Here is a 26,573-nt window from a genome sequence, read left to right as displayed (position 1 = left end):
AGGGGGCCCCATGCCGCTGCCTTGCGCGAAAGGCGGGTCTATAGGGCCGTAGCCCTTCATAGAATTTTTATTATTTCTTTGTGTGTTATATAGTAGTCCACACACTCCTATATGATGATACCTTGGGTAAACTAGCTAGCCTCACCTTGTTGGCCTACCCAGGCAGCGCGGTAGGGTTTTCCGACCTACCGACCATATTTCATCACGCGAGGGGGACTTGGCCCCGATAAGGATTAAAAAAGCTCTCAAATACTTGATTTTCAGCCACATTAGAACATCCACTTTCCTCAAAGTTCGAGATTTCCCGGCTCCCCGTCTACAGGGTTTCTTTCCTGGTTTGTCGTACTGCTGCTGGCCGAAAAGGGCGTAACTTCCTCCTTTTCGTTGCAAATACTCAGCTTAGCATCGAATAACTTAAATATGGGTTTGTTTCCAGTCTGCTAAGAGATGCACTGCTCTGCGTCGGTCTGCTGACCTACAATGGCTTACGGGTGCTTGAGGCACTGCGGCCCAAAGCGCAATCGCTACCCCTCCAGCGCAGAGCTGGGACCCAACTTTCAGTTTTCGACATAACTTTCAATGTAATTCAAAGGATTTATCATGGATTTCCCGATGCTCTTGAGGGAAAGCTAGGAATCGATCAGCGGCTTTGTAAGCCTCTTGACCACCAAATGAAAGAGCATACTGACGAGCGCAAACATTAATGGGTAATCCGCCCTACTTTTCAATGCTTATTCCCTAAAACTGGGTCCCTAATTTAAAAGCTGGATAGAGTTAGCCTGTGGAAGCACCCACCGGCGGGTACGCCCCAGTAGTGGGCCAGAGTCCCTAGAGTCATAGTGCAGACGCAAACCAAACTCATCTTAGCATTCTGGTGCCGGAAAAATGGTTCTGGTACTAAAAATTGTGGAATTCGTGCTATTGTAGCTAGCTTACTGCTATGGAGTCGTGCGAGAGCTGGAAGGACCAGGTCCAATTTGCGGCCATCTTGACGCGGCGCGCCTCTTCTTTAAAGCGCGCACAAAATATATAAAAAGATGTTTCCTCGTAATTATTGTGCTGCACTTCAAATCTCATGTCTCGACGACCGACGGAGTGTCGCCGGCTCCTCTATGGTCACTTCTGAGACACGTCTCGCCAGCATCTCCCAGGCCAGCTCCACAGGTGTCTTGGGTCGCGCGGCTTCCTGCCGGTCGTTTTCTTTATGCGTTTCTTCAGCTTGTTATAGGAAAAAGTCGCAAGATATGCCACTTTTGTAGATTCTCAGAATGTCTAGCAGCAAATGCTTGGATACCGTGTCTTGCTGTGCCCAGTCGAACGCTCAACAGGCACCATAAAGAAGACGTCCTGTCAGAACCTCGCGGGAAAATTGCCCACAATCGCAGCACATCACTGATTTTGTCACTGCATAATCAATGCGCAACTTCTTGTCCGTCTCACGCGCTCAACGCACATTCATAAGAGAGCCTCCTTAACATATGCCGTTCCCAATTTACAGCCAGTGAGGCTATGGAGCTATGGGATGCTCCAGTATCCGAGACAGCTTCAGAGGTGTGACCTAGGGTCCTCAACTGAAGGTATTTGTTGCTCTGCACACTCTACACAGCAGGCCCGTCCCCGCGGCGCGTCCCCGCACTGGCCTGCTCTACATTCAGCATCTCGAGTCGCCACTATTGCAGGCAACCGCTGCTTTCGCGCGGGATGACTCCTAGCTCTACGGTATCTAGCAGTTCGCCTTCGCCCCAGCGTTCTCTGCTAATTGGGCGTGCTGGTTGGGTCTAACGCTTGGTCGCGCTACTCTGGCGCTTCCTGGAGAGGCCCTTTTGCACCCCAAAGCTGCTCATCCTCTTTATTCCGAAGTATCCAATTTTGGTGGCCAGTCAAGGGGGGACTCTGCGGCGCTGTCTCCTGCCGCGGATGTTCTCACCAGTTTTTTTAGCGTGCATCTAGCGCCTGCTGCGTCTAGCTGTACCAACGTCCAGCCTCGCTACTTCAGGGGCTTGAATCCACTTTCACCATTGGCACTTGGTGGAGGTCTTTACCTTTCACATGACTCCGCACAGGTTCTATCATGATCGAGGAGCTCTTTTGTATAGTACCGCATTTTACCAGGTGGCTGGAACATCTCCCCGAGTCCGTTGGTCCTCTCGCCTCCTGGGGCACCAATCTTCTGTCCTTACAGTTGGAGCATTCGGATGGGCTTCTCTAGATATTTTACTATCGTTACTTTACCGCTGCCTTTTCCGCTGTTCGACTGTGCCCTTGGAGCCACCTCGCCTTGAAGACCAGCTGGGTCTTCGGGGTGCGAGCCAGGACTTCCTGTGTCTTCTCGCATAGTGAAGCTCCTACGATTCCGTCATTCGCTTTTTGCTTACCTAAGCCGCACGGAGCACTTTGCACAATAGGGGTGTTGATATCTTATATCTTCTCATACAGGCACCTCGCTCCAACTAGGGTTCTAATTGTGGCGCGTATACGATGCAATCTCCTTGTCACTTGATTCTAGCCATGTCTTCTAGTAAGTGGACTGTGAAAGGGTACAAAACTGCTGATGAACCGCTGTTTAACGAGTTTCGAGACGTTTAGACCTACTGTTCTCTTATGGTGCGTTCGCTTTAGAAGGTGAAAGTTTCGCATTGCCATTGTTTGATCGGATCCACGATAAACGGCTCGGCCTAACTATGAGGCGTGAGGCAGATCATATAGTAGTCGAGCATACTTGAGTTGCGGTGAAACAGGCCTAGTTGAGTACCCAGTTAAGAAACAACTGAGGGCTAATATACACACTGCTACATTGCAAAAGGCCTCTACAAACGGCTACATAGACCTAGCATTTCGTCTAGAAATAATAGAAAAGCTGGGGGAACTTAAGGGGCCATATTAGAATTGGTCGTTCTTCACGACGACTGTCTCTTTGGCATAGGGTGATTCGTCGCAGTGTACGAGTTTGCTGCCATTCTGAAGACCAGGGATCGGCTGCAGAGCTCGCAGGGTGTAGCTGTCATTCTTTGTTCTACACAGTTCATTGCCTATTTGTGTCACTGGGCAGGAAGTGTTTGGGGAGAATTTGATACTAAATTTTTATGAAAATATTCATCGGCTGTAGTCTGACGGTCTAAAGGTGGCGGAGTTCCTTTCAGGAGCAAACCGTTAAAATCGAAGACATTAACTTATTGGCGCACGTAGCGGTGCTCTTTGCATGCAAACGGATATAAAGTGGGAGAAACTGGGGCGTACGCTGGAGCTGCAAGCTCAGTTCCCAGCCCTGAACGTCCCGATCTGACTGCGAGCAGTGTTCATTCCCTCGACGAAACGTGCGTACATCAATTCAGAAGGCGAAGTCCGCTCACAAGGATGCCCGAAGGAACAGGGTGAAACGATGCGTTTTGGGGTCAGAGGATGCCCTTACTAATGGCTGCGGTCTGTCCGTTTCCTCAGTGAACTCGGTCAATCTTTTTAGTAGGCCCTACCTGTGCTGCATTTGGGGGTGTCTAGGGCAATGTACATTACTACATCACAGCGCGGAGCCACTTCATCTATTAAAGATTATTCAATCAACACGCAAACGATAGCTCTATGGTGGAGCTACAGTGTGCCAGTTTTTTCCCCTAGTAAGTTGCTCATGCAACATTTCCAGTGCTATTTTGTGCATCGAATCAACGATCCAGGCACACCTTGTGGATCGCTGCACTTTCACGAAAATTTATTGATATATTTTGCTTATAATTCTTTCAAACTACAGCAGCATTTATTCGGTAAGAGTGAATGGACCATCAGAACTGCTTACTCCGGCGGTTAGGCGCGGAGACATACGGCAACGAACTTATACAGGCAATAGGAAAGGGCCTACTTCCTCTGACGCAATGAAATGGGGCCCCGAAAATGCAAAAACCGCCCGCCTGCATAACAGCGCAGTTGTGGAGTCTTCAGATTTTAGGGGGCAGCGCAGAATGCACGCCGGCGCCAGCGGTCCGAATCACGCTCCCGCCCGCCGACCGCCAGAATAGGGGGTTCTCTCCTCCCTTTCCCTTCTTGAAGCAGCAAAATTTTATTAATTTTTAGGTTTGAATATTTGTTAAAAGTCAGACAGAGCTTTGTGCCCCGCCAGCTGCCGAAGTTTCCGTCTCTTTCACTTTTTTTTAAGCGACAGACGTCGCCGGTCCCCTGACCAGAGCTGGCGCCGACCGCTGCACTGTCATTGAAGCATTGCATATTTGCTAGTTTCCAAGCCTGAATTAATTTGTTTCGGGCTGACATTTTGAAAGTAAAAAATGCAGATCAGAAAGAGCCTCCTAGCTCTGCTTCTAGTAGGGAGCGCCGCCTACACGGTGGCGACACCGGCAACAGAGGACCTCAGTCCTCTACTGGTTGAAGAAACGGACTCCAAACCCCAAACTGGCAAGCCCGTGATCAAAGCCTCAGCTGAAGAGACTCATTCGGCTCCACCGCAGGTGCTTGGTGATGGCACGCGTGCGGTCGCAGCTGATGGAACAGAAGTAACAGAAGTAGAGGCCGCCTTACAGCCTGTGCAAACGGAACAGCAAAGCACACCACACGATGTACAGAAAAAACTCGATGCTGATATCAGCCCCTTGCTAGGCTCTGGTGCATGTAAAGGCCGCATGCTGGTGCTTCTTGGCGTGGTTCTCCTCGTTACGGGCGTTAGCCTATCTCTGGCAGGGAACAAAAAAAGCAAAGTGATGCGAACTGCGCAAACCTCGTTCGAAACCACTCTACAACAGTCCGTAGAACTAATGGATAAACTAGGGGTTAAATCGGCCTCAAAGATGGCCTTTGGGTGCATCCTCGCAGGTCTCATTGAGCTGGCCCGCAGCCTCAGGGCCAACCAGAATGGGCAAACAGGCAACAAAGCCCCAACCTTGAAGGGCCGTCTAACACTGTTCTTTGGTGCGCTTGCCCTGCTGGTCACCATGTCTGGGGCGGGTGTCGATCTCTCATCTCTGAATGTGGGTGAACTCTTCAAGGTCCTCGGAGAATACATATCCAAGACGCACCTCGGGCTTTTTGCCACAGGAGGCACCACCCTCGTTAAGAGCATATATGACATCGTGGCTTACCAGCAGCAGCAGAACCAGCTGCAACAGGCAGGCAGTGACACTGCAGCACGCGAATCTGAAGTCCGAGGAACCGTGGACAAGTCTCAAACTGCTGCACCGGCTGATGAGACTGTCAATGCAGAATCCACGGCCCCAGGTGAGAAAAACACAGCTGGGCAAGCTAATGCTGCAAATGTGCTTAAGGAAGAGGCGACAGGGGAAGAAGCACCAACGGGAACCCCAGAAGCACAAGAAGAGAACCCCGCTACTCGGTAAAAACTTGCTGTTGCCAAGGCTTCGGAGGCAAGCGCCGCACAACCTTAATTCGCTTTATCACAGCTTTTCAAACAGCCAACATAACTAGCAACGGAAGTGGGGGATCCAGTGGCGTCTTGTGGAAACTAGGAAAGTGTGCAAAGTTCTGTTGACGGCGCTGAGACTCGGGAAACGGGTGCTGCTGATAAGGAGGTAGCAGTCGCTAAGGAGCTCCGAAAATACCAGAAACTGCAGCAGAGGACCTTGGAGAATAGAACTGGGTGTTACAGGGAATACAGAGCAGTCCCTCATTTGATCCTGCAACTGAGCTCGGTGCAGCGAATATCGTTGGACGAAATACCCTCGCCTCTCCGACAGCGCAGTAAAGGGACGTTTTGTGGCAAGCGGTGGAACCCAAATTTCTGCCCGCAGGCTTTTTCACACGTGGTTTGAGAATAGAAGTAGATATGGAATTGAAACATGACGGGAATACGGTGCCGAAATATACCACAGTGCGCTGCATTACTTCTAAAAGGAGTCTGGACTTCACCAGTCTTGCAAAAGCGACAACGCAGTTTTTGTCTCTGCTGCCTGGCTTCTTTGTCTATTTGTGAAGAATCCGTGGCATGGCGAAATCTGTTTTAATTACTGTTGTGTAGTACCATATTAGTATGCTCGATATGCCTGGTCAAGATGTGTATACTGAAACGACAATGCATATTTGTTCGTGCTTGAATTTTCAGTTTGCCAGCAATATGAGCAGGGTGTACTGGCATGTCATGCTATGTCTCCCCCTTAGTTGATTACCTTCGCCACCAAAAATGCCGAAAATCAAACATATGTGAAATATAATTTGTGTGCGTTTTGTACCGAGCTCAGTAGAGCGTGCGCAGAATCCTGGTAGATACAAATCCTTTAGTAGGTGCAGCGTACGAAGGAATTCTATGCAGACAATCCAAGTATATCGCAAGTATGTATCATCACAATCTAACGTAGTACTTCCTAGGCATCTACAGGACAGCATGCCCAAACGTAATAGCATGCATACACATGTGTAAGCTGTATCAAGCTTCTCAAACGTGGCGACTACCCAATTCTACTTCGAAGCACCTGAGGAGTGCCCGACAAGAAATATAGACACTTACCGTAAACTGAGGGGTGTCAGAGCCACATCAGGAAACTATCTGTAACGCTTGTAGTTTAACAGACGTGCCATGTGCTTGAATCCAGTCCCACAAGACCTTAAACCTTAGATATGAGGCCGGCCTCTTGAAGTGTCCAAAATCATTTATGCTCTGCCATGGATTTCACTGGGAATGGAGTCCAGTAAAGATAGGATTGGAGCTGCCTACATTTCAACATCTGACAAGATTAGCCAGCGCCACCTCATAAAAATTATTATGCCCACTACAGGGCTCAAGATATGCCAGGCATACAGTCCCCAAATAATGAAATGTGAAACCCTCAGGCAGATGAGCTGTGCAGCCGCATTTAGTTCTAGTGAATCTTCAAAGCTGCGTCAAGCGGAGATATCATGCTAACTGGCCACAAAGTACACACTTTGAGTATCCGAATAGTTAGGCGCACTTGTAATGCTTGCACACTCTCTGAGAGCACGTTCTGCTGAAGAGGTCACATAAAACTTAGATAAGGCTGAATATCGCGTTCATATATTCCTTAATGGGCTACCTTGAGCAGGCACTTCCCCCCTTTAATAAAACATAAATTTTCACCAGATGCAGGTGAACCGGGGACGTAAGGTACCCAGCATGCAAACTGACAGCTCATTCTACAGCTGACTGCAAATGAAAAGAAGCAGCATCTCTTAAGAATCTTGTTGCTGCGTTTCGCTCTTAGCCCAGCGCAGCGTTGACGCGCCGTTTAGAACAGCACCGTCAGCCCTGCTTGCTAGTTGAACAGCCCATTAAGTGGAAAACAGACTCTGCAGGTGACTGGAAATCATTGTGACCTAAAAGCTGGATTCACGTGTTGAGCAGATCTGTCTGTCATACCGACGTTGCTCACCAGGGACCATTTCGCAGCAAGGTCCTTCGAGTCTCGAGTCTCGATATGAGCCGGGCCGTCGGCGGCTGAGGCGGGCCGCAAATTTCCACGTGATCAGAATGTATTAGTTTTTCTTCAAGCTCTTCATTGTATTTTATCTTTTTAGTGACAGCAAAGCCCCAGGGGACTTTTTCCTGCCCTGCAAGCTATAAGTCACCCCCCTCATGCACGAGCTTGCAGTGAGCGAAACAGCTGCGGTACTCACATAGTGTTTACTGCCTTCCTTCAACTCCCTAACTTGGTTTCTGGTGTTTGCTCAACTCTACATTGTAAGGTCGCCACCGAGCCGTATAGGGGGGCCCTCATGTGCATCTGGGCCAGCAGAAGCCAAGGGAGCAGTTAGCTCTCTCGGGCAGAGCACCCACCACGAGTTGGTAGAGCCTTGGAACAATATCTTAGACAAACGTTCACGCCATATTCTTCTGACCATGCCGGAACCTCGCAGAGCTCTTATTACGGGGATTACGGGACAGGATGGCTCGTGAGTTCAGGTGCTGCCAAAGCTGATGTCAGTTCCAAGGAAACTGTGCGCTGGACTTGTTGACAGATCACTGTAAATTCCAATAACGTGCTAAGGCTAAACCTTTTCGCGGGCTGCACCACATCCTGTGCGTGGACCGCTTCTGGGCGGCCACTGATTCTGTGACTCATTCCTTTGCGATTGCTGGTGGTTGTCTTGCAGCTACCTCAGCGAGCTGTTGCTGCAGAAGGGATATGAAGTCCACGGCATCATTCGTCGCAGCAGCACTGTGAACACTGAGAGGCTACTTCCAGTATCACAAAGTACGAGTCAGCCATTCGCCGCAATCGCTGCGCGAGAGTTTGCCTCCCGAAGAGGCGGCCCTCTACATGAGCTTCCAGCTTCACTCAGGCTTTTGCCAACCTATTCACCCGCCCATATATGCGCGACCCATTTCCTCAGGAATTCACCTGCACTTTGGCGACATGGTGGATTCGTCATCCCTGTTTGACATAATCTCTCGTGTTCGTCCTCATGAGGTGTACAATCTAGCCGCTCAGGTTTGTCGTTTGCAGGAGATCCGTGCTATTACTCCAGTTTGTATTGTCATTTTGGTCTTACGATGCAGTGTTGCTAAAGAGATGCAGATGGATCTACGCTGCGTGTTGTGCAGAGCCACGTCAAGGTCTCATTTGAAATGCCTATACACACCACCGACGCTACGGCAGTTGGTGTTCTGCGCTTGCTGGACGCCATTCGGGCTGCTGGCCTCGCACAAAGGACGCGAGTGTGAGCGTAAACTTACTCTCAGCGAGCTTAGTGTTTGTTTCGATGCACACTCCCGAAGAAGCAACGTGCGGTGTCCGAATTCTGCAGAACCACTGGCTACTGGCCCTTTTGTTGCATGCCTATACAAATCTGAGCACCTAGTGTCCATTCGCCACAGGGCTCTTTTCAAGCCACACGCGTCTGTAGCTGACGATCTGGGGGTAACAGACGCGTTAGTGACAGTATTGCGCGCGTGTACGTGGGACAGGTTTCAGGCGTCATCTTCCGAAATGTTTGGGTCAAGTGACTGGGATCTACAGAACGAAGATACCCCATTCAAGCCTTGTTCGCCTTACGGTATGCCGATGTTCTTAAGAACGGGGCGCTGACAAGCCCGCCCTTTGCCCTACAAGCTATGTGTATAGCGAAATTCACCCTTGACAAAGCCAGTGTGGGCATCTTTCTTCGTTGTTCTCCACAGGTGTCTCTAAGCTCTACGGGCACTTCACAGTGCAAACGTACCGGTCGGCTTACGGAATGTTCTGTGTTAGTGGCATTCTTTTTAACCACGAGAGTCCCCGAAGAGGAACAACTTTTGTTTCAAGGAAGATCACAATGGGCATAGCTAGCATCTTGAAAGTAAGCTCTCTGCGACATAGGACTGTTGCGCCCTGGGAAGGAGCTAGAGAGGTTATCCTTTTCCCAAGCGCCACTCTCCCTTAACACTATTTTTTCACGTATTGGGGAACCCCAGGACGTGAAAAAACATTGTTATGGGCTTATTGTGTCTTTTGAATTTTGCCAGCCTTCAGTGCGCCTAGGTCTCTTACTTGCAATAACATGGTCGTAAACATTTCTGTTCACCGCATTTTGGGTCTTGCCTGCAGGGAGAGATAGACTGTCTTGAACTGGGTAACTTAGAAGCTCGGAGAGACTGGGGTCATTCGCGCGACTACGTGAAGAGCATGTGGATGATGTTGCAGCAACCGACCCCCAAAGATTACGTCGTTGCTACAGGCAAGTAGCTCTCCATTCGACTTTTTAGCAAGTGAAAGAAAAATTCTGAAAAGCCTACTTTTGGCGGGGACTTGAAGTGCTTGGGCATCGCAGGTGTTTGCAAGTGCTGCCATGTACTTTGCACAGGAAAGCAACATTCAGTCCGCGAATTCTGCCAACTGGCCTTCGCCATTGCGGATCTTCCCATTGAGTGAGCCTGCTGATAATGCCATACGTTGCCTGCACAAAGCAAGCTCTCTCTTCAGCACAGTTGAGCTTCTCAGTTGCTTGTGCTTGTCAGTTTTCTTGCTTTTCATGAACTACAGGTCAGTGAAATTGTTTCTGTCTGTGTTTGTCCCTGTAGGTGGAAGGGTAAAGGCCTAGAGGAGGTAGGCACATGCGGGGGCCGAATACTTGTGCGCGTGGCCTCTGCACATTTTCGTCCCACAGAAGTTAATGCTTTGAAAGGAGACGCATCAAGAATTCGTAAAGAACTAAAGTGGCAGCCCGATACAACTTTCTCAGTAAGTGCCCAATCAGCTGCAGCACGCAAAGCAGTGGGACAGGCAGCCGCAGCGGAAGCAGCAGTCTCAACTATAGCTCCGGCAACGGAACATTTATGTTGTTGTTTCCGTGGCCACCGATTTTGTTTTCTTCTCTAAATGATCGGCCGTTGCCTCCTTCGCTGTTGCTGTGGTGCTGTGCCTCAGGCCTTGGTCTATGAGATGCTGCAGAGCGATATGCGCCTAGCGGGCTTAAGCCCTCCAACTCCAGCGGAGTGCAACAAACGCATTTCGAAGCATATGAAAGATCCTGCTGACTTGCTGCTAAAGTAGCTGCTGTGCTTCTGTGGCCGTTGCACTCGATACGGCTTACGCAGCACAGCATAATTACAATAGGCAGTCCGGACAGTGCACCCGTTATCATGAACTCAGTCTAGAGCAACAAACAACACAAAAGAGTGTCCACCTCGGATTTCGCACAATATTCTAGTCTTTTGTGTCCTGTCAAGATAAGGTGTGGCAGCAGCAACTGCCGTACCACCTCGGCGGCCCAAAGACAGCCGCTTCTCTCTGCTCCTCACAGGTTTTAGATATTTGTGCTCACCACATTGTCAACGTGAACCCCATCAAGCATTTTTACAATGATGCGTGCCGACCTGTCTTACACCCCGAGTATACGTACCACAGTAAACAAGCACAGAGCAGCAGCCACCATGTAACCACGTAACCAATAATAGCTACCGCAAACAAGCACAGAGCAGCAGCCACCATGTAACCACGTAACCAATAATAGCTACCTTTGGCAACATCAGCAGCCGCTGCTGCTGTTGCTAAGACTACTAGCTTTCCCATGATCAGGTGCAAATATACACTATTTCGCGTCTGCACGTAAAACCCCTGCTCATACTTGAGTCGCCCTAGGCAAAAAAAGGAATAAGAGCAGCAGTGCCCCGGCATGCCGCTACTGCAGGAAGTTAATTCTGCAGCTGCGGCAGCTGCTGCTGTAGGAGTTCCAATTTAGAGCCACAGCAGTTGAGTACTACTACAGCGGCTGCGCTGCAGTGACTCCTTGTAACTGCTGAGTCTTCTGCTTCTGTTTAAGGCGCTGCAGAAGATCGGCCAGCAGCTGCTGTAGTGCCACAACTCGCTGTTGCTGCACAAAACAACGCAGTAGTAGCAACCACGGACCACAGTCAAAACGAAAGTAGGAGATTATTGTCGTTCTCGACAAACTCAAGTCGCTAGCGGAGCACAGAAAATAACACATACACTTGCGGTTTCGTTGCCTGCACTAATGGTGGAAATCGCGCTGCAGCCTTTCTGCTCACCGCTTCCTGCACATCTTGCTGGTGGCCCCCCCTCGGTACTGCTACCACGCTGGTGCTGCACGATGCAAGCTGCTGCCTTAGTGTGCAGTTCTCCTGCAGAAGCTGCTGCTGCTGCTGCAGCGCGGCATTAGCCTGCTGTAGCAGCTGTATGTACATTTCAGGCCTCGGCGACCACGCAGGAGGCGCTCTCAGCTGCTGATGCTCTAAAAGCTTCACAGCATTAGTGGGCACAATGGCCTCCTCCAGCCAAGGCTGCTGGGGGAGTGGTGGGGCAGCGACTGCAGCAGCAGTGGCGGCGGAATCAGCCTGCCTCTGCTGCAGCTGCGCTTGCTGCAGCGCATGGCGGCTTTGTGGAAGAAGAGTCTGCTGCTGCTGGTTGGCTTGCTGTTGTAGCTGCTTCAGCTGTTGTTGCGCTTGCAGAAGCTGCTGTTTCAGAAGCTGCGCCGTTTCCTTAAGGCGTCTCTTCTTGTCTTGCTGGTGCTGCAGGCGTTTGAGCAATGTTGCATAGTGAAAAAATAGAAACGTCGGGTCGGTTTGCTGCAGGCGCACAAAAAGCATGCATTAAGGTACCACTCGTTTGATTGTTGTTGCTGCTGCCGCTGCTGCTGCTGCTGCTGCTCCTGTGACTTTTCGCGAGTTTTAAGTGTGCAGAGGATACCTTTGCTCTCAGCAGAAGAGTGGCTCCATCAATAAAGGCGCCAGCTGCTGCGGCCTCTCTCTGTTGCTCCACCAGTGCGTTCCCCTGCTGCTGCAGGTGACGCTGCTGCTGCTGTGCACCGGACAGTAGCAGCCATGCGCTGATTGAGTCCGAGCGACGGACGTGGCACCCTACGCGCTGAAGTGCTGCTTCGAAGTCTTTAAAACCCACTCTTTGGAGACCGTGAAAAGCAGAAGGAAAAACGAGAGAGACGAGGGCTCTAAGCTGCTGCTCCTGCTGCTGCTCCTGCTTCTGTTGTATCTGCTGCTGGTGTATACTCAACAGGGAATCAGAATATGTCAGCTCACACAGCTGCCAAAAAGCAAAAAGAGTCCCCAAGGCGCAGTTCTCCTGATGCAGCAGCGGGAACAAGGGACCACGAGCCGATATCACTGCCCTATCGCTGCTGGTGTTACTGCTCTTGCTGCTGCTGCTGCTAGAGGTATTACTGCTGTCAGGGTTGTTCCCGCTACTTCTGTTCGCTGCAGATATACATTTGCCGGAAGGCGCGCTGCTGGTCACAGGCTTGAGTCTCGCTTGGTAGTAAGCCCGCTGCGAAACTACTTGCTGCTCCAGTGACTTAATGCGACTCTGTACAGCAACACAGACCGCACCCACGGCCATATATAGTGCAGCTACGCAGCCGCTGCTGCGCAGCAGGTGCTGCTTGGCACTTGTTGCATGCACAAGTGCAGCTGCATGACACTGCCACATACCTGCAACAGGCGCTCCTTTGCTGCTGTGGCACAGGTTAGCTGCTTGAGCCTCTGCAGTAGTTCTTCCCTATCGTTTTTCTCTTCTGACTCCTTCTCTTCAACAGCTGTTGCTGTCGTTTCAGCCGCTGCTGGAAGTAGGCTTTCGCGTGTCTGTAGAGGGCTGTCACGCCGCTGCAGTACAGAAGAACTGCTGCTGGTGGTGCTCATATCCCCCTCGTTGCATTCAGTTTCGCCGCGAGCCCTTCCCATAGACCGTAGGAGCCTGAAGAGCAGCAGTAAACGAAGAAGGCTCCACTAGAAAGACAAGGACGCAGTAGCAGAAGCAGCAGGCTGACACGCACGGGACCACTGATATTTACAATTCACGAGAACAGCAGCAAGCAGCCCCGCAGACCCTTAACCCTAAGCTCAATTCATACTTCTGGAATTCTGTGTCTTTGGCAGCAATTAACTTTTCAAAATGATCCCGCTGCCGCTTGAGCTCCTCTTCCAGCTGAATGCGCTCCCCCGCAGCCTTTGCTTCCTGGCACACAAACCGAGAAAAAAAGCAGACAAATGCTGCACCCACCGTGCAAGCGAGAATGCTTGAATCTGCAGCAGCTCCTGGTGTCAGGAAGAATCAAGTGTGACTAGAACTGTCTAGAATTGCTCTTCATGTGTCCGACTAAGGCCCTCACAGCACAAATGACCAGCTCGTGCAAATCCTTCAGCTCCTTCGCCACTGCAACAGTATTTTGCTGCTGCTGCTGAGCGTCCTGATCTGCACCGCCTTCATGCGCGCCCCGTTGTTGCTGCTGCCGCAGCTGCTGCTCTGCCTCTGCAAGGGCCGCCGATGCGAGCCGGGAGCGCATCTCCAGCTCTTCCTGAAATGAAGAGCAACAACAGAAACGACGTGTCAGTGGCAGGGCAGAACTTTCGGGGGACGACTGAGAGACAGAAGCAGCTTTTAGAGAGGAACAAAAATGTCATGCTCACGTGAAGCAATGCGTTGTCGTGCTCTGCTGCCTCCAACTTCAGCCGCTGCTGCCTGTGGATCTGCTGCAGCTGCTGCAGCTCATCCTGTTTTGACGAAAGGAGGAATTCAAGACGCTGCAGTTGCTGCTGCACTTGCTGCTGCTGCTGTTGTTCCCGATGTTGTTGCTGTTGGTGCTCTTCCTGCTGCTCTTTCAGCCGCTGTATTAGACAACAAAGAGTGCACAGAAGCATACCTCGAAAGCAAAAGGATTTACGGAAAAACAAGACCTATGCGACGAGCTGCTGCGGCAGCAGCGGGAGGTGCTACGATTGGTGGTGTTGCACACAGAGCTGCTGCTGCAGTACTGCGTGCTCATCTCTGTAGAGGTCCTTGCCTGCGTCAGCTGCACGTTTTCCGCTTCGTAACTGCGCTGGATCTTCTCAAGGTTGTCCAACTCCCGCTGCATGGCCGATACTTGCTGCAGTAACTCCTGGTCAGTGCTGCGGCCCTCTGGCTGCTGGTGCTGCGCTAGGCCTGCGACGAAACACGCACATCTGAGGCTGCAGAAGTGTTGCTGCATCAGCAACAAATAAGACAGTGCGGCAATAGCAACGACGAAGCACGCACATCTGAGGCTGCAGAAGTTTTGCTGCATCAGCAACAAATAAGACAGTGCAGCAACAGCAACGCTCTCTTGTACCTGTTTGGCTGCCTGCCCGGTTTTGCAGCTCCTCTTGCAGCCTTGCCTTCTCGCTTCGGAGCTCTAGCAGCTGCTGCTGCTGATGCTGGAGCACGTCTTCCTGCTGTTCCAGGAGCTGCTGCTGCTGCTGCATCTGCTGCACAAGTTGCTGTTGCTGCACTTGGTAATTTTGAAGCCTCTGTTGAAGGGGCCCAGGAGTTCCACGGATCGCACTCCCCTTTGCTGTGTCTCTGCTACTGCTACGGCTACTACGGCTGCTGCAGCTGCTATGGCTGCTGTCACGTCTGTCTGTTCGGTGCTTCTGCTGCAACCTCGCAGCCATCCTTAGCTCTCTGTGAAGTAACAATTTACGTTCTCGCTGCATTAGCACTTGCTGCTGTTCCTGCTGCAGCTGTTGCTGCTCTTGCAACAGCGCTTGCTGCTCCTGCTGCTGCTGCAGCTGTTGCTGCAGCATCCGGAAGTGAGCCTGCTGCTGCTCTGCAACGGCCTGCAGTTGCGTGCGTTCTTTTGACAGTAACTCCTGCTGTTCCGTGAGTTCTGCATCGAGTTGTTGCAGCTGCTCTTGCTGTTGCTGCAGCAGCTGCTGATCTTGTTTCAGCTGCTTCCGTTGTTGCTGCAGATCTTCACGCTCCCGTTGTTCCTGCAGTAGACTCTCAAGCCTCCGCTCTAGTGCCAGTATGTCCTTTTCGTGCTGCTGGTGCTGGTGCTGCAGCTGCTGCTGGGCGGCCTGTAGCTGCTTTTCCTTCTTTTGCTGCTCTTCCTGCTGCTTCCGCAGCTGATCCCGCTGTTTATTAAGTTTTTCCTGGTGCAACTGGAGGTCCTCCTGTTGCTGCCGCAACTGCTGCTCCTTCTGCTGCTGTTCTAGTCGCTGCTGCTCAAGTTTCTGCTGTTGCAGTTGCTGTTCCTGGAGCAGCTGCTGCGCGCTTTTCTCTCTTTCCTGCAGCGAAGCTTCTCTATGATAAAGCCCCTCATCATCTACCAGTTCCGCTATGTCCTTTTCGCCACTGGAAGCTCTTTCAAGCTGCTGCTGCAGCTGCGCGCTCTGTTGGCTTTGCTGCTGCTTGTTAAGCTCTTCCTCCCTCTTCTGTAGCTCACGCTCTTTGGCGAGGAGAGACTGCTGCAGGAGCAGCTGTTGCTGCTGCTCTTGATCCAGCAGGCGCTCCTTCTGCTGTAGAAGACGGGCGCGCAGTTCGGCTTCCATACGGCTCGCATGGGACTGTTGCTGTTGCTGCTGCTGCTGTTGCTGCTGCTGCTGTTGCTGCTGCCTCTCGCGCTCGAGCTGCTGCTTCAGATCGCGAACCTGAGCAGCGTAGCTATCTTGCGTCTCTACCAACTGTTGCAGCTCATCTAACTGCTGCTGCTGTGCGCTTATTTGCTCCCGCTGATCTTCTATTAGGGAATTTTGCGCCTCAACTAGCTGATGCTGCTGCTCTATCTGCTGCTGGTGCTGCTGCAGCTGCCGTTGCAGCTCCTCCAAATGCTGCTCTTGCTCTTCAACCTGACGTTGCTTTAAGGTCAACTGCTGCTGCATCTCTGCCTGCATTTGTTCTGCTTGCTGCTGTTGGGCTGCAGCGTGTTTCTTAAGTGTATCCAGCTGCTGCAACAGCTCTGCATGCTGCTTTTCATGTTTCTGCTGCATTTCCGTTTGCTGCTGCTTCCGCTTCTCTTCCTCTTCCTCGAGGAGCTGCTGCTGCTTACTCTGCTGCTGCAGTTGCTGCTGTAGCTCGGCCTGTGCAGATTCCGCCTTGTTCACAGCATCCTGCAGCACTGACTGGGCGTGGAGCTTCTGCTGTTGCTGCTGTTGAGCCTCAGCAAGCTGCCGCTCCGCCTCGGCAAGCTGTTGCTGCAGCAGCAGCAGCTGCTGTTGCTGCTGTTGCTGCTTTGCCGCAAAGTTGCTCTCGCACTGCTGCATGCACCTGAGGAGCTCCTCTTTCTCCGAACGCAACGCACTCAGTTCCTGATCTCGCTGCTGCTGCTCCTGCTGCAGCAGCTGCTGCTGCTGGCGAAGCTCAATTTGCAGGGCGTAGACATCATGCAGCTGCGTAAACTCCGAGTCGGGCTGGCTGTTGCTCGAGTCCAGCTCTTCTTGCTGCTGCTGCTCAGAAAGGAGGAGCTGCTGCTGCTGCGGCAGGTGGCTGTTGTTGCTGCTGCCTCTGCGAGTGAGGCCAGCTCCAGCAACATGGGAAGCTGTGGCCTTCAGCTTACATCCCCAGGCCGTCGCTGCGAAGGCCTCCACTTCTGCTGCTGTTGTGCTGCCTTCTTGTGCTGCAGCAGACCTCTCCAGTGTACGTACACTCGAAGCAGCCGTCTCTAAAGAAGGGCCTTCGAGGGGCGCCCGAGCAGCGGGGGAAGGGAGACATATATCTGGGGGGAAAGAAGGGAAAAACTCAGAAATCTGGTCTACATCTGCTGCTGCTGCTGTTGCTGCTGCTGCTTCAGTTGCAGCTGATGCATCTACAGTTGCTGTGCGCTCTTCTTCCTCCAGCCCTGAGGGCAGAAGGACCCTCGGCTGTCTCTCAAACAACCGGTGGTCTAAATTGCCATCCTCCTTGCTGCTGTGGCTGTTCCTCCTGCTGCTGCCCTGGCTGTTCCTTCTGCTGCTGCTGCTGCTGCTGCGGGCCTTTCCCTTGTTGCAGGCTTGGCTCCCTCCGCTGCTTCGGAGAGCCGGGTTGCCGAAACCGCTCGTGCCTTCTTCAGATAGGGGTGAGTCGGGCCCACTCTCCCACAGGGCTCTACTAGAGGGCCCCATTTTGTCAGCAGCGGCGGCAGCAGCAGCAGCAGCAGACACAGCTGCCGCTGCTGCCTCGCCTGCTGCCGCGCACTCCCGTTTCAATTTAGAAGCTGTGTCTTGCAAGCAGCAGCAGCAGCAGTGGCCTGCTATTAGCAAGTCTCCGAACAAATCATGAGCCTCCCATAGGAAGCCTTGTGAGGGAGCTCCAACGACAGCAGTGGCAGCAGCAGTAGCAATATCAAGAACGGCAGCAGCGGCAGAAATTGTGGCAGCAGCTGCGCGAGCTGTACCTGGGTTAACAGCTCCAGACGCAGAAACACTTAATAACTGAGCAACTGGTTGCACTATTAACAAAGTAAAAAGGAAGCTAGTAGGATCTGTGGCTGGCTCTAGCAACAGGCCATGAGGCAGCAGACGTGCTGCTGCCCTGTGCAGGCTGCGGTGGCCCCCTGGAGCCTCAGGCGTCTTTGCAGCGTGGCGGTTTGACAAAAAATAAATGCATTTAGGGCTTTTTGCTGCCGTTTTACTCCTCGGTTTGTTCTGTAACACAACGACCAGCCCCAGACGAGTGGTGGTGGTGCTGTGCAGTTCGGGGCTGCAGTGGACAGCCAGTCCCTGGGAGTCTCATTTTCGCTGTTTCCATTAGTTGTTCCTGTCCGCCTACTTAGCAACAATCGAATTCAGCTCTTGAAGAAATACAATTTGCGTACTTCGGACTTCCCTGAGCCCAAGGAGGAGAGAGCAGGCCAGCAAATACAGCTCTCCGCCAGGCCCCTTTCTTAGGAAGCAACACATTACATGTCTGCCGCCTGCACCTGCTGTCTGCAGCAAAGAAGGTGACAGTGCGCGCCAGAGAAACCTTAAAGTGTGTGCACACCTACACATTCGGCAATGGGGCCCCTACAGCGCGTGCCCCGGCGGCTGCGCCGCTGTTGCTGCAAACGGCGCTCTGCCGGGCCTCCCGCTGCTGCTGTTGGACATCAGCAGCCAGGAGCGGAGGCAGCTGTTGCTGCTGCAGCAGACACTACCTCCCCCCAGCTGTCACGCGCAGCAGGTAATACGCAACACTCCCTCCCGTAGTTGTCACGCGCACCAGGCAATAGGCTATACGCCCATGCAGGGGGCAAGGGCCGACGCAGCTTTGTTTTAAACTATAGCAGGCGGCGGAGAGACAGAGACCGTAGCTGATTTTAAGAAACTCCAGTAGCAGCCAGAGGGGGAGAGGCTCCTGTATCTATTGCTGCATAGGCGGCGCCCGCGAAGAGCTGCTGCGCCTTAGCTCCCCCTCGACTTAGGTTTATGGCTTTTCTTTTGTAGACAGGGCCCAACAGAGCCTACTAATAAGTACTTTGTACAGCCCCTTATGATTTATAGTAGAACATAATTTTACGGAGCATTCTTGCTCCGGTAACAAGGAGGCAAAGATGGCTGCACAGAGGCGCCAGCGTTGCAGCAACAGCCTCTCCAGACTCACCAACGATTGAACCAATGAAACAAAGCTAAAGATGCCTTGGCCGGAGTTTCTCGCTGTGCACGACTACCCGTGCAGAGGCAGGAGGCTTCTCAGTTCTGTTCCCCACTCACGCTGAGGGCTTGAAGCATAGCATGCTCGCAGCCCAAGCCTAGAAAGTGAAGAAAGCGGCAGAGTTTGAAGTGTTTAGTGTATTGTAGCACATTCCCCAGTTTGGTTAGTTGGGTTTAGTTTGTACCTGTCCTAGTGCTCTGCTGTCGCTGCAGAGCCACGGGAAGCAGCAACCTCTCCGGACGCGGGCAGCTGCTGCTACGACAGCAGCCGGAGGACCCCCGACGCCACGCAGCAGCAGGGGGCATTGGGCTATGGAGAGGCTGTGCCTTCGTTTGCTGTTTCCCTAGTGAACTGCCCGCTGCCCCTTTATGACCAAGACCTGCTGCACCACGTGCACGGACAGCAGCTGCAGCCGCAGCAGCAGCCGCTGCAGCAACTCGAAGGCTTCTACTCTCCCCTGCCGCCGTCTCCCCGTGAGATGCACCAGCTGCAGATCCCCTCTCAGCAAGCTGCTTCGCAGCGCAGCTGCCTGAGACAGGAGGAAGGAGAGGTGGCCAGCAAGGGGGCCCTCGACAGTTTCAGTCCGACCTTTGCAACAGAACTCCTGGCAGACATAGAGCTCGACGAAGAAACTGGGTCTCTTACTGCTTCTGCTGACGCAGCTGCTGCTACAGCGGGCGACGCAAACGCAAATTCGGGTGCAGCGGGAGCTAATTTTCTGTTGCTCATAGATGTGCCCGTGCAGCAGAGCAACGCAGCAGCAAGCTAGGGCTGCCCCATCACAGCGCCTTCAGCGCGCCTCTACTGCTGCTGCAGCTGCCGCTTTTGCTGCCGCCGGAAAATAGGGCAAGCTGCAGCAGTTCTGCCAACCAGACTGCAGCATTTGCTGCCTCTACTTCCGAGGTGGCTGCGGGCGCGCAGCCAGCAGCAGACCAAGGCTATCAGCGCGGCTCGGAGGCCCAAGCAACAGCCAGTTTGTCTCAGAAAATGCATTTTTCTTTTTGAATTTTGTTTGTTCGCAGCAAAGCCTTCTTGCTGCTGCCTGCTAATATGCCGGGCCATTGGCGCCGCCCCGGGCTTCTCTTCAGGCACATCTGCCCTCTTGTCTCAGCCTGTGGCCGTCCCCTCTGCACTACTTGCCTGCTGCGCTGCTGCAGCGCAGCAGGCAGCTGCTGCAGCAAGCCTCCTATTGTGTCTAGACCCCCTCCCTCTTTCTCTGCTACGGGCTCTTTTCCCTCTGGGTCTCAGTCTCCTGGGGCGCCATAGACTCTCAGTGCAATTCCGCTGCGCTGCGGAAGCAGCCAAAAGGCCTTAGTGGCACGAGGCCTCTGAGCTGTTTGTCCAATTGGAGACAATAAGGCAAAAGGAAGCAAAAGGAGGAGGCGGAGGAGAGGCGATCCCGATCCCAGCGCCTCTCCTGCCTCCCCACAAAACAAAATGCAGACTTTTAAACACAACTCAAAAACTACGAAGCCCTTATAAAACGACCTGCTACATTTCTTCCTGCCGCTTCAGCTGCTGCTGCTCCTGCAGTCGCAGCTGCTGCTCTCTCTCCTGCTGCTCTTTCTGCTGCTGCAATTGCTGCTGGTTTAACTGCTGCTGCGGCGCCTCCTGCTGCTCTTTCGGCTGCTGCGGCCCCTGCTGCTGTTGCGGTGCCTCCTGCTGCTGCTTTTGTGGCCGCGGCCCCTGCTGCTCCTGCTGCTGCTGCACCTGACGCTGCTGATGCTCGTCTTCCACAGGGGGCATGGGGGGCCGGGTCTGCATGCGGCGAAGCAGCACTTCGAGGCTGCAGAGGTCAGGAGCAACAAGAGCCTTTCCGACACAGCCTGGCATTTTGCCCGTCAGCACTTTCCTGAAAAGATAAAGAGAACCAAAAAAGACAACAAAGGCTCAAGAGTCCGGCCGCTGCTGCTGTTGCCGCTGGCTGCCATGGCTGCTTCGCCTGCTGCTGCTGCTGCTGCTAGCGCACTGTTTGCTACTCAGTGCTGCTGCCCCCGCAGCTGCAGCTCGCGCCGCCCCTAGCGCAGGGGCTCTTGCTTGAGCTGCTGCTCATGCTGAGACTGCCTGCAGTTTATGCAGCCAGACAGAAGCATCTAAGCTCCTGGGAAAGAACTCACCCATTGTAAGCCAGCCGGAAGACATATGAAGCAGCGCTCTTTGCGGCGCTGCTGCTCTGCTGCGTCTGCTGCTGCTGCTGCTGCTCCGGCAGGTATTCGTAGACCTCGAAGACTACGACGGATGCGTACGGGGGCCAGATGCCGCCGTAGACCTTCAAAGCAGCCAAGACTGCAATGAGGGTGACGTCGTGGGTCATGTAGAGAGACAGGGTCGGCTGCTGCTGCTGCTGCTGCTGTTGCCGGTGGATCGGAGCGAGAATTTTGGTGGAGAGCTCGTGGAAGAGGGGCTCTGCTGCAGCGTAGGCAGCAGCAGCGTCTGCCCAGCTGGTCCAAAAGCTGGTAATCTGGTCGTTGAAGCGCAGCAGCTGCTGCAGCAGGGCTCCGTTTTGCTGCTGCAGCAGCGGCGGCAGCAGATTCTTGCGGCCGCTGCAGACGTAGGTGAGAGCACAGTCCACAATGACTTCAGGCCAGAGAGCCTCGAGCTCGTCTGCAGAGAGCCGCAAAGCCTCCATGAGCTGCTGCTTGGCCTGCTGCTGCTGCGCAGCAAGAGCAGCAAATTCGCTGCTGGCCTCTGCCTGCCGCCGCAGCCGAGCCACCACAGGCGATGCGTACCCCGACAGCAGCGGGTCCGAGGTCACCTCGTGGGTCTCGACCTCCACCCGCTGCGGCGAAGTCCCGCAGCTGCTGAAGAAGGACTGCAGCAAAAAGGCCCCGCTGGCCAGCGTGCGGGAAATGTCAGTGGAGCGCACCCGCACGCGGTCCGCGGGGGCAGCGCACAGCTCCTGTGTGTGAAACAAAGGGTGCACCAGCTGCTGCTGCTGCTGCTGCGGCTGCTCCTGCAGCAGCCGCTGCTGCTGCTGCTTGGGGTGCGCCGCAGCCGCAGGCACCACGTACGCCTGACTCAGAATCGAACCCACCAGCTGCAGCTGCGTCTGGCCCTCGTCTAACAGACTCGAGGGGACGCAGCTGCCCCTGAAAAGCCCCTTCTCCGTCACGCTGGCCACGTACTTCTTCAGCAGCAGCGGCGTTGACAGCTGGTCCGACCCTGTAACAGCAGCAGCAGCAGCAGCATGCAGCAGCAGCGGCTGAGGATATAGCGAGTGCAGCGGCAGCGCAGCAAGGAATCCAACAAGACCCGCAGCGAACAAGCAAAAAGGAAGGGAAACTACAGCAGCAGCAGCAACGGCAACAGCAGCAGAAATGCCACAGTCAGCAGCAGTGCACATAGCAGCAGCAGCAACCTACTTGAGTCATTCATGCCCAGCTCTTCTTGAATGGCGCACTCCCAAGGAGGTCCAAGTTCCTCTGTTGCTGCTGCTGTAGACGCTGCAGGTGCTTCTGCTGCTGCTGCTGCTCCAGCTACAGAAGCGGCGTCTGCAGGGGAAGAAGCTTCGCTGCTGCTGCTGCTGCCGCTGCTGCTGCTGCCTTCGGCGCGCAGATCGCGAGTGGTGGAGTCTCCGCTGGAATGTGGGGCTTCCCTTGCACCAGCAGCAGCAGCAGCTGTGCCAATTGCGTCCGAATGCACCTCCCACGCTGCTGCAGCAGCGTCAGCTGCTGCTGCTGCTGCTGCGCAGTCCCCTTGTCTGTGGTGACCCACCGGGGGGCACCTCTCTGCGTCGCTTTTTAGAGCGTCTTGCTCTGGGGCCAGGCCCACGTGGCGGTGGGCTGTGCTGCTGCTGCTGCTGCTGCTGTTGAAGCTGCTGCCATCGGTGCTGCTGCCGTCTCTGCTGCTGCTGTCTCTGCTGCTGCTTGTGTGCAAGTCGGAGTCAGCAGCATCAGCCCAACGCCAGCAGTGTCTGTCATAGGGGGCCCTAGCGCCGTGCCGCACCAGAGCATGTACCTGCAGCACAGCAGCAGCAGCAGCAGCAGTGACAGCAGCAAGAATAGTAAGGCTCTATAGAGAATAGGCACGCTCAAAAGTGGCAGCAGCACGGCGATAGGCCCACCTGCTGCAGCCGCAAATTAAGCGCTTGAGCCTCTGAGCTGAGGGGAGGCAGCACTCGCTTCTCCCGCACAGTCCACTGCTTCAAACAATAGTCCGGATACTCTTCTGTGTCGCTAGCAGCAGCAGCTGCTGCTGCTGCTGCTGCTGTTTCTGCAACATTGGGGAAAAAACGAGAGCCCAGCAGAAAAAAGACGAGAAAAAACGAGGTGACTTGCCCTATTTGGGCCCATGAGGCGTTGTAGCTGCAAGACATAGCGGCAGCTGCTCCTGCTGCTGCTGCTATATGTGATGCTGCGCCTGCTTGCTGCGCCGGAGCTGGCGCCCAAACTGGTGCTGGCCTTCCTGCTGCTGCTGCTGCTGCTGCTGATTGGGACTCCCCAGAAACGACGGGCTGCGAAACTGCGTAGCCTAGAGATAGCCTCTTGAGTAGGGGCCTGCAGCGCTGCCGATGCTGCAGCAGCAGCAGCAGAGCCAAGTGGGGAGTAGCAGCAGCTCAGGACTCCCCGTGTCCTGCAGACCAAGAAGCCCCTCGGGGGCCCTTGAAGGCCAGCAGCTCTGCAGAAACAGGGGGTCAATTAGGACCCCTGTGAACGGTCTGAGCTAGGCAGCAACAGCAGCAGCGGTAACGCTAGCACCAGCAAGGAGATAAAATATTTATGGAGGGACTGCTCCTAGTGCTGCTGCTGCACAGAAAAACTGGCAACGATGGTTCGAAACAACGCCTTCTTTTTCCTCATATATTAAACCCACTTTTGCTTCCAGGGTGGCAAATACATAGAAGAAACCATGAGAGGCAGGGGCAGAGACCGTGCATGGCGTGTCCAGACAACTAGAAGGACACGGTCACAGACGGTAGGGTCCGTCACAAACAACGAGTGACTTATAAGTAAGTATTAAAACGAAATTAAAGCGCATCTAAACAAACATAAAATATTAGTGTGTGCGGCGCTGCAGATGATGGCACGAACAGCCGAAGCAGGTGGCCCCAGCCCCCTCCTAGCCATAGAGCAGCCGCAGGCTGTAGCCTTTATATTCGTTGCCTCCGTTAAAACTGCTCGCTTTACAAAGTTAAATGATTATCTTTGTGGATCTGAAACGTTGGTTTCTCCAGTAGAGCCCCTACTCCCCCGCGGCTGCCCTGCGGTCTCTAGCAGGCGCCGCTGGTTGACAGGATTCAGGCCTATACCGGATGAAGTGTCCTGCCGTGCGTTATGCTTAGTTGTTTTTCTCGAAATTCCGCCTTCTCACCACAGTTGTAGTCAGAAATTTTGTCGTGTAATAGCTCCATATGTCGGCGATAGAACTTCGGGATTCAAGGCTCCTCTATCTCCCCAAGTTGTTCCTGTGGTCTGACAGAAAGGGCTGGTGAATCTTAGGGCTTCATTTGCCCATCTGATGGGTATATTTATATATATATATGAGTCTTTAATTTCTTTACTAAAGGCTCAGGGATCTCTCTTACTCGCCGAGCCGAGCTCTGCGTTCGCGCATGCCCCTCACCAAGAGTAGTGTTGTCTAGTCCCCTATCTAGGGAATTCGCACTTCCCCAAATTCCCGTGGGGCTTGAATTTCTATTATCTAGTAACAGACCTGCGACTGTCTTCTTTTTGTTCTTCACTTAGAATTTTTGTGGTCTTCGTTCTTCGGTCTCCAGCTCAAGGCTAACTTCTGACTATAGTTTTTTCAAATCCCTGACCAGACACTTGCTGCGAGTCTGTCTTTCCTTGTTGTTTGTCCTAAAAGCCTCATTTTGCTGTTGTTTTCTGCATCACGCGGTGTTATGCCGGAAGTGGCTTCTCCACAGTGCCGATAGGGCCCTTGGGATTTAGCACAGGTAAGCTAGCTTCGTCCAGATCCTAGACAGATGCGTTCAGGTGAAGTGGAGAACAACGAAAATTTGCCGTTTTCGGCGACTCTTGGAATGAATATTCTTGTTTTGTGTGGCGAGAGATGCTACTCCTCGTCGCAACATGTAGGCGACTGTGCTCTTGGGAATTCAGTTTCCCTGGAGTCCAGCTGAATGCAGTTTCTCAGCTTTAACAAATGTGTAAAAATGTGTCGGTGGGAGAGCGAATGTAGCGCAAGAGGGTATAAGTTGGTATCCAGGAATTGACGGCTGTGTAGAGAGTTTAGAATAAGTGATGGTAAACTGCGAAGGGTCTAGTTTACAGGAAATTGGATTCAGTAGCAACAAATACCCTCACCAGCGGCTCCCCGGTTACGCGTCCACAGTAGCTACCGAATTATGGACGATAGACATGCTTACTTGGCCACAACAGTAGTGTAAGGGGGCGGTTGAGCGTCTGAGTAATGCATGTGTATGATCCTGCATGCACTCTGTAAAAATGCTATGGCCGCCCGAAGTCCGCCTTTGAATTATGACGAAATATCTCTTTTTTTAGAAGAAAAAAACACCAGCGCTCAATCTCGAGACTGAGGCTTGCAGCAGGATGCACGGCATCTGCCTCCTAGCAGTAATAGGAGCGGAGGCCACCCAACGGCTTCCCTTTGAGGCAAAATGGGACAATTCATCATCGCAAATGTCCATTCAAAGTGTAAATGTCCTGTTAATGCCAAGCCACGCTATTCAGCTTGGATTTGCAAGGCGATCGGAGGCGGGAGAAAGCCAGATGCAATGAGGTGACTCTGCGTATGTAGAACCAGTCATTCCGGAAGTTACGGTTCTCTTGTAAGCAGTCGCTGCGGGGGCTGCCTACGAGCTGGGGCTTGGCTATGCATGTTCTACTTTAGCAATCGGTGTCTGGATCAATAAATGCGTTGAGAAGGCGAGGGGGTTAACGGGTGCTGGTTAGCTCGCTGCCACCACAGCGAGCTTCGGTGCTCAAGTGGGATCTCTGTTCGGCCGTGCAACTCATAATTAAGGAACTTAGAAGACCGATGTTCTTTGATTTGTGTGCATGAGGCTCGCGCATGCATGCTTGTGTCCTAAGGCAGGAATAGCGTAGGCCTGCAGGCAGTTCATCGCCTCGTCGCCGACAGCTGCAAGGCAGAAAGCCTCAAAATCCTTCTGGGCCTGAAGCCAACACTAAAGTGTAATGCCGTCTTTCATATTTTACTTTTGTATTTCAGGCAGGACCCCTTTATTTTCAAGAGGAAACTGCATTCTATACCGGACCCTGCCCTGGGCACCCTTTGTTCCCGCACTGTACTGCGGCAGGTGCTCAAATCCTGCACTGGGCTGCTCGCTTAATGCCTATACCACACAGTGACACTTGTAGGAGGTCCCACTAAAGCTGCAATCAAGGATGCAGCCACTTCTTGAAGCGCCGTAAAGGATGTCAAACTGAGCTCCCCCTGACTTTCTCTTGCAGCCGAACCAGCTAACGCTTTGATCCCAGGGTCAACTACTGTGAAACTTCCATTCCCCATTCGGCGCGCTTATTACAGAGGCAGTACAAAAATCTCCTCCGCGCTCGTCCCATGGAGTATCCCACAGCATGCACTTTTCACTTATTCTTTACACTTAAAAGCTCAGCTGTAGCTCCTAGATTTCTCCTTTTGCTCTAATTCTACATAGCCAAATCCCTTTCTGCTAGCCACTGAGGCAATCTAAGCACGCAGAGTGACCAGCATTACAGCTCTGGAAATACAGCTCAGGCGCCAGGCGAGACCTTAACCTGTAGGCCATGCAAAATGCGCCATCTCCCATGCGCTAGGTCTACCTTTGAGGTGACAAAACCTGTGTATATTTGCATGCAAGCATGATGAATCGTAGAGAAATTCTCGAAATCCTCG

At 53.0% G+C, this 26,573-nt stretch overlaps 5 protein-coding genes across 5 annotated transcripts; 3 read left to right on the top strand and 2 right to left on the bottom strand.

Moving 5' to 3' along the window:
* Positions 1–4,271: 4,271 nt before the first annotated feature.
* Positions 4,272–5,333, top strand: ETH_00001550 (uncharacterized protein; the record flags this gene model as incomplete). The annotated part of the gene is made up of 1 exon (XM_013372985.1): positions 4,272–5,333. The coding sequence occupies one exon, from the start codon at positions 4,272–4,274 to the stop codon at positions 5,331–5,333; it is 1,062 nt and encodes a 353-aa protein (XP_013228439.1).
* Positions 5,334–7,048: 1,715 nt separating this feature from the next.
* ETH_00001545 (GDP-mannose 4,6 dehydratase, putative) lies at positions 7,049–10,436 on the top strand (the record flags this gene model as incomplete). Its single annotated transcript, XM_013372984.1, has 12 exons — positions 7,049–7,072; positions 7,170–7,260; positions 7,701–7,857; positions 8,059–8,159; positions 8,299–8,396; positions 8,510–8,625; positions 8,873–8,961; positions 9,086–9,243; positions 9,492–9,621; positions 9,748–9,811; positions 9,965–10,124; positions 10,311–10,436. The coding sequence occupies 12 exons, from the start codon at positions 7,049–7,051 to the stop codon at positions 10,434–10,436; spliced, it is 1,314 nt and encodes a 437-aa protein (XP_013228438.1).
* Positions 10,437–11,145: 709 nt separating this feature from the next.
* Positions 11,146–17,248, bottom strand: ETH_00001540 (uncharacterized protein; the record flags this gene model as incomplete). The annotated part of the gene is made up of 9 exons (XM_013372983.1): positions 11,146–11,256; positions 11,432–11,968; positions 12,090–12,719; positions 12,845–13,106; positions 13,264–13,367; positions 13,522–13,707; positions 13,820–14,017; positions 14,194–14,333; positions 14,500–17,248. 9 exons carry the CDS (start codon positions 17,246–17,248, stop codon positions 11,146–11,148), a joined length of 4,917 nt encoding a protein of 1,638 aa, XP_013228437.1.
* A 1,487-nt stretch (positions 17,249–18,735) lies between these two features.
* Positions 18,736–19,524, top strand: ETH_00001535 (uncharacterized protein; the record flags this gene model as incomplete). The annotated part of the gene is made up of 2 exons (XM_013372982.1): positions 18,736–18,796; positions 18,968–19,524. The coding sequence occupies 2 exons, from the start codon at positions 18,736–18,738 to the stop codon at positions 19,522–19,524; spliced, it is 618 nt and encodes a 205-aa protein (XP_013228436.1).
* Positions 19,525–20,246: 722 nt separating this feature from the next.
* Positions 20,247–23,070, bottom strand: ETH_00001530 (histidine acid phosphatase domain containing protein, putative; the record flags this gene model as incomplete). Its single annotated transcript, XM_013372981.1, has 4 exons — positions 20,247–20,607; positions 20,873–21,917; positions 22,118–22,712; positions 22,819–23,070. The coding sequence occupies 4 exons, from the start codon at positions 23,068–23,070 to the stop codon at positions 20,247–20,249; spliced, it is 2,253 nt and encodes a 750-aa protein (XP_013228435.1).
* Positions 23,071–26,573: the final 3,503 nt, after the last annotated feature.

Source organism: Eimeria tenella, genomic scaffold, assembly GCF_000499545.2.
Source record: "Eimeria tenella Houghton genomic scaffold, Eth_scaff116, whole genome shotgun sequence".
In the NCBI taxonomy this organism is placed as follows: domain Eukaryota; phylum Apicomplexa; class Conoidasida; order Eucoccidiorida; family Eimeriidae; genus Eimeria; species Eimeria tenella.
This window is presented reverse-complemented; position numbering and strand designations above follow the sequence as displayed.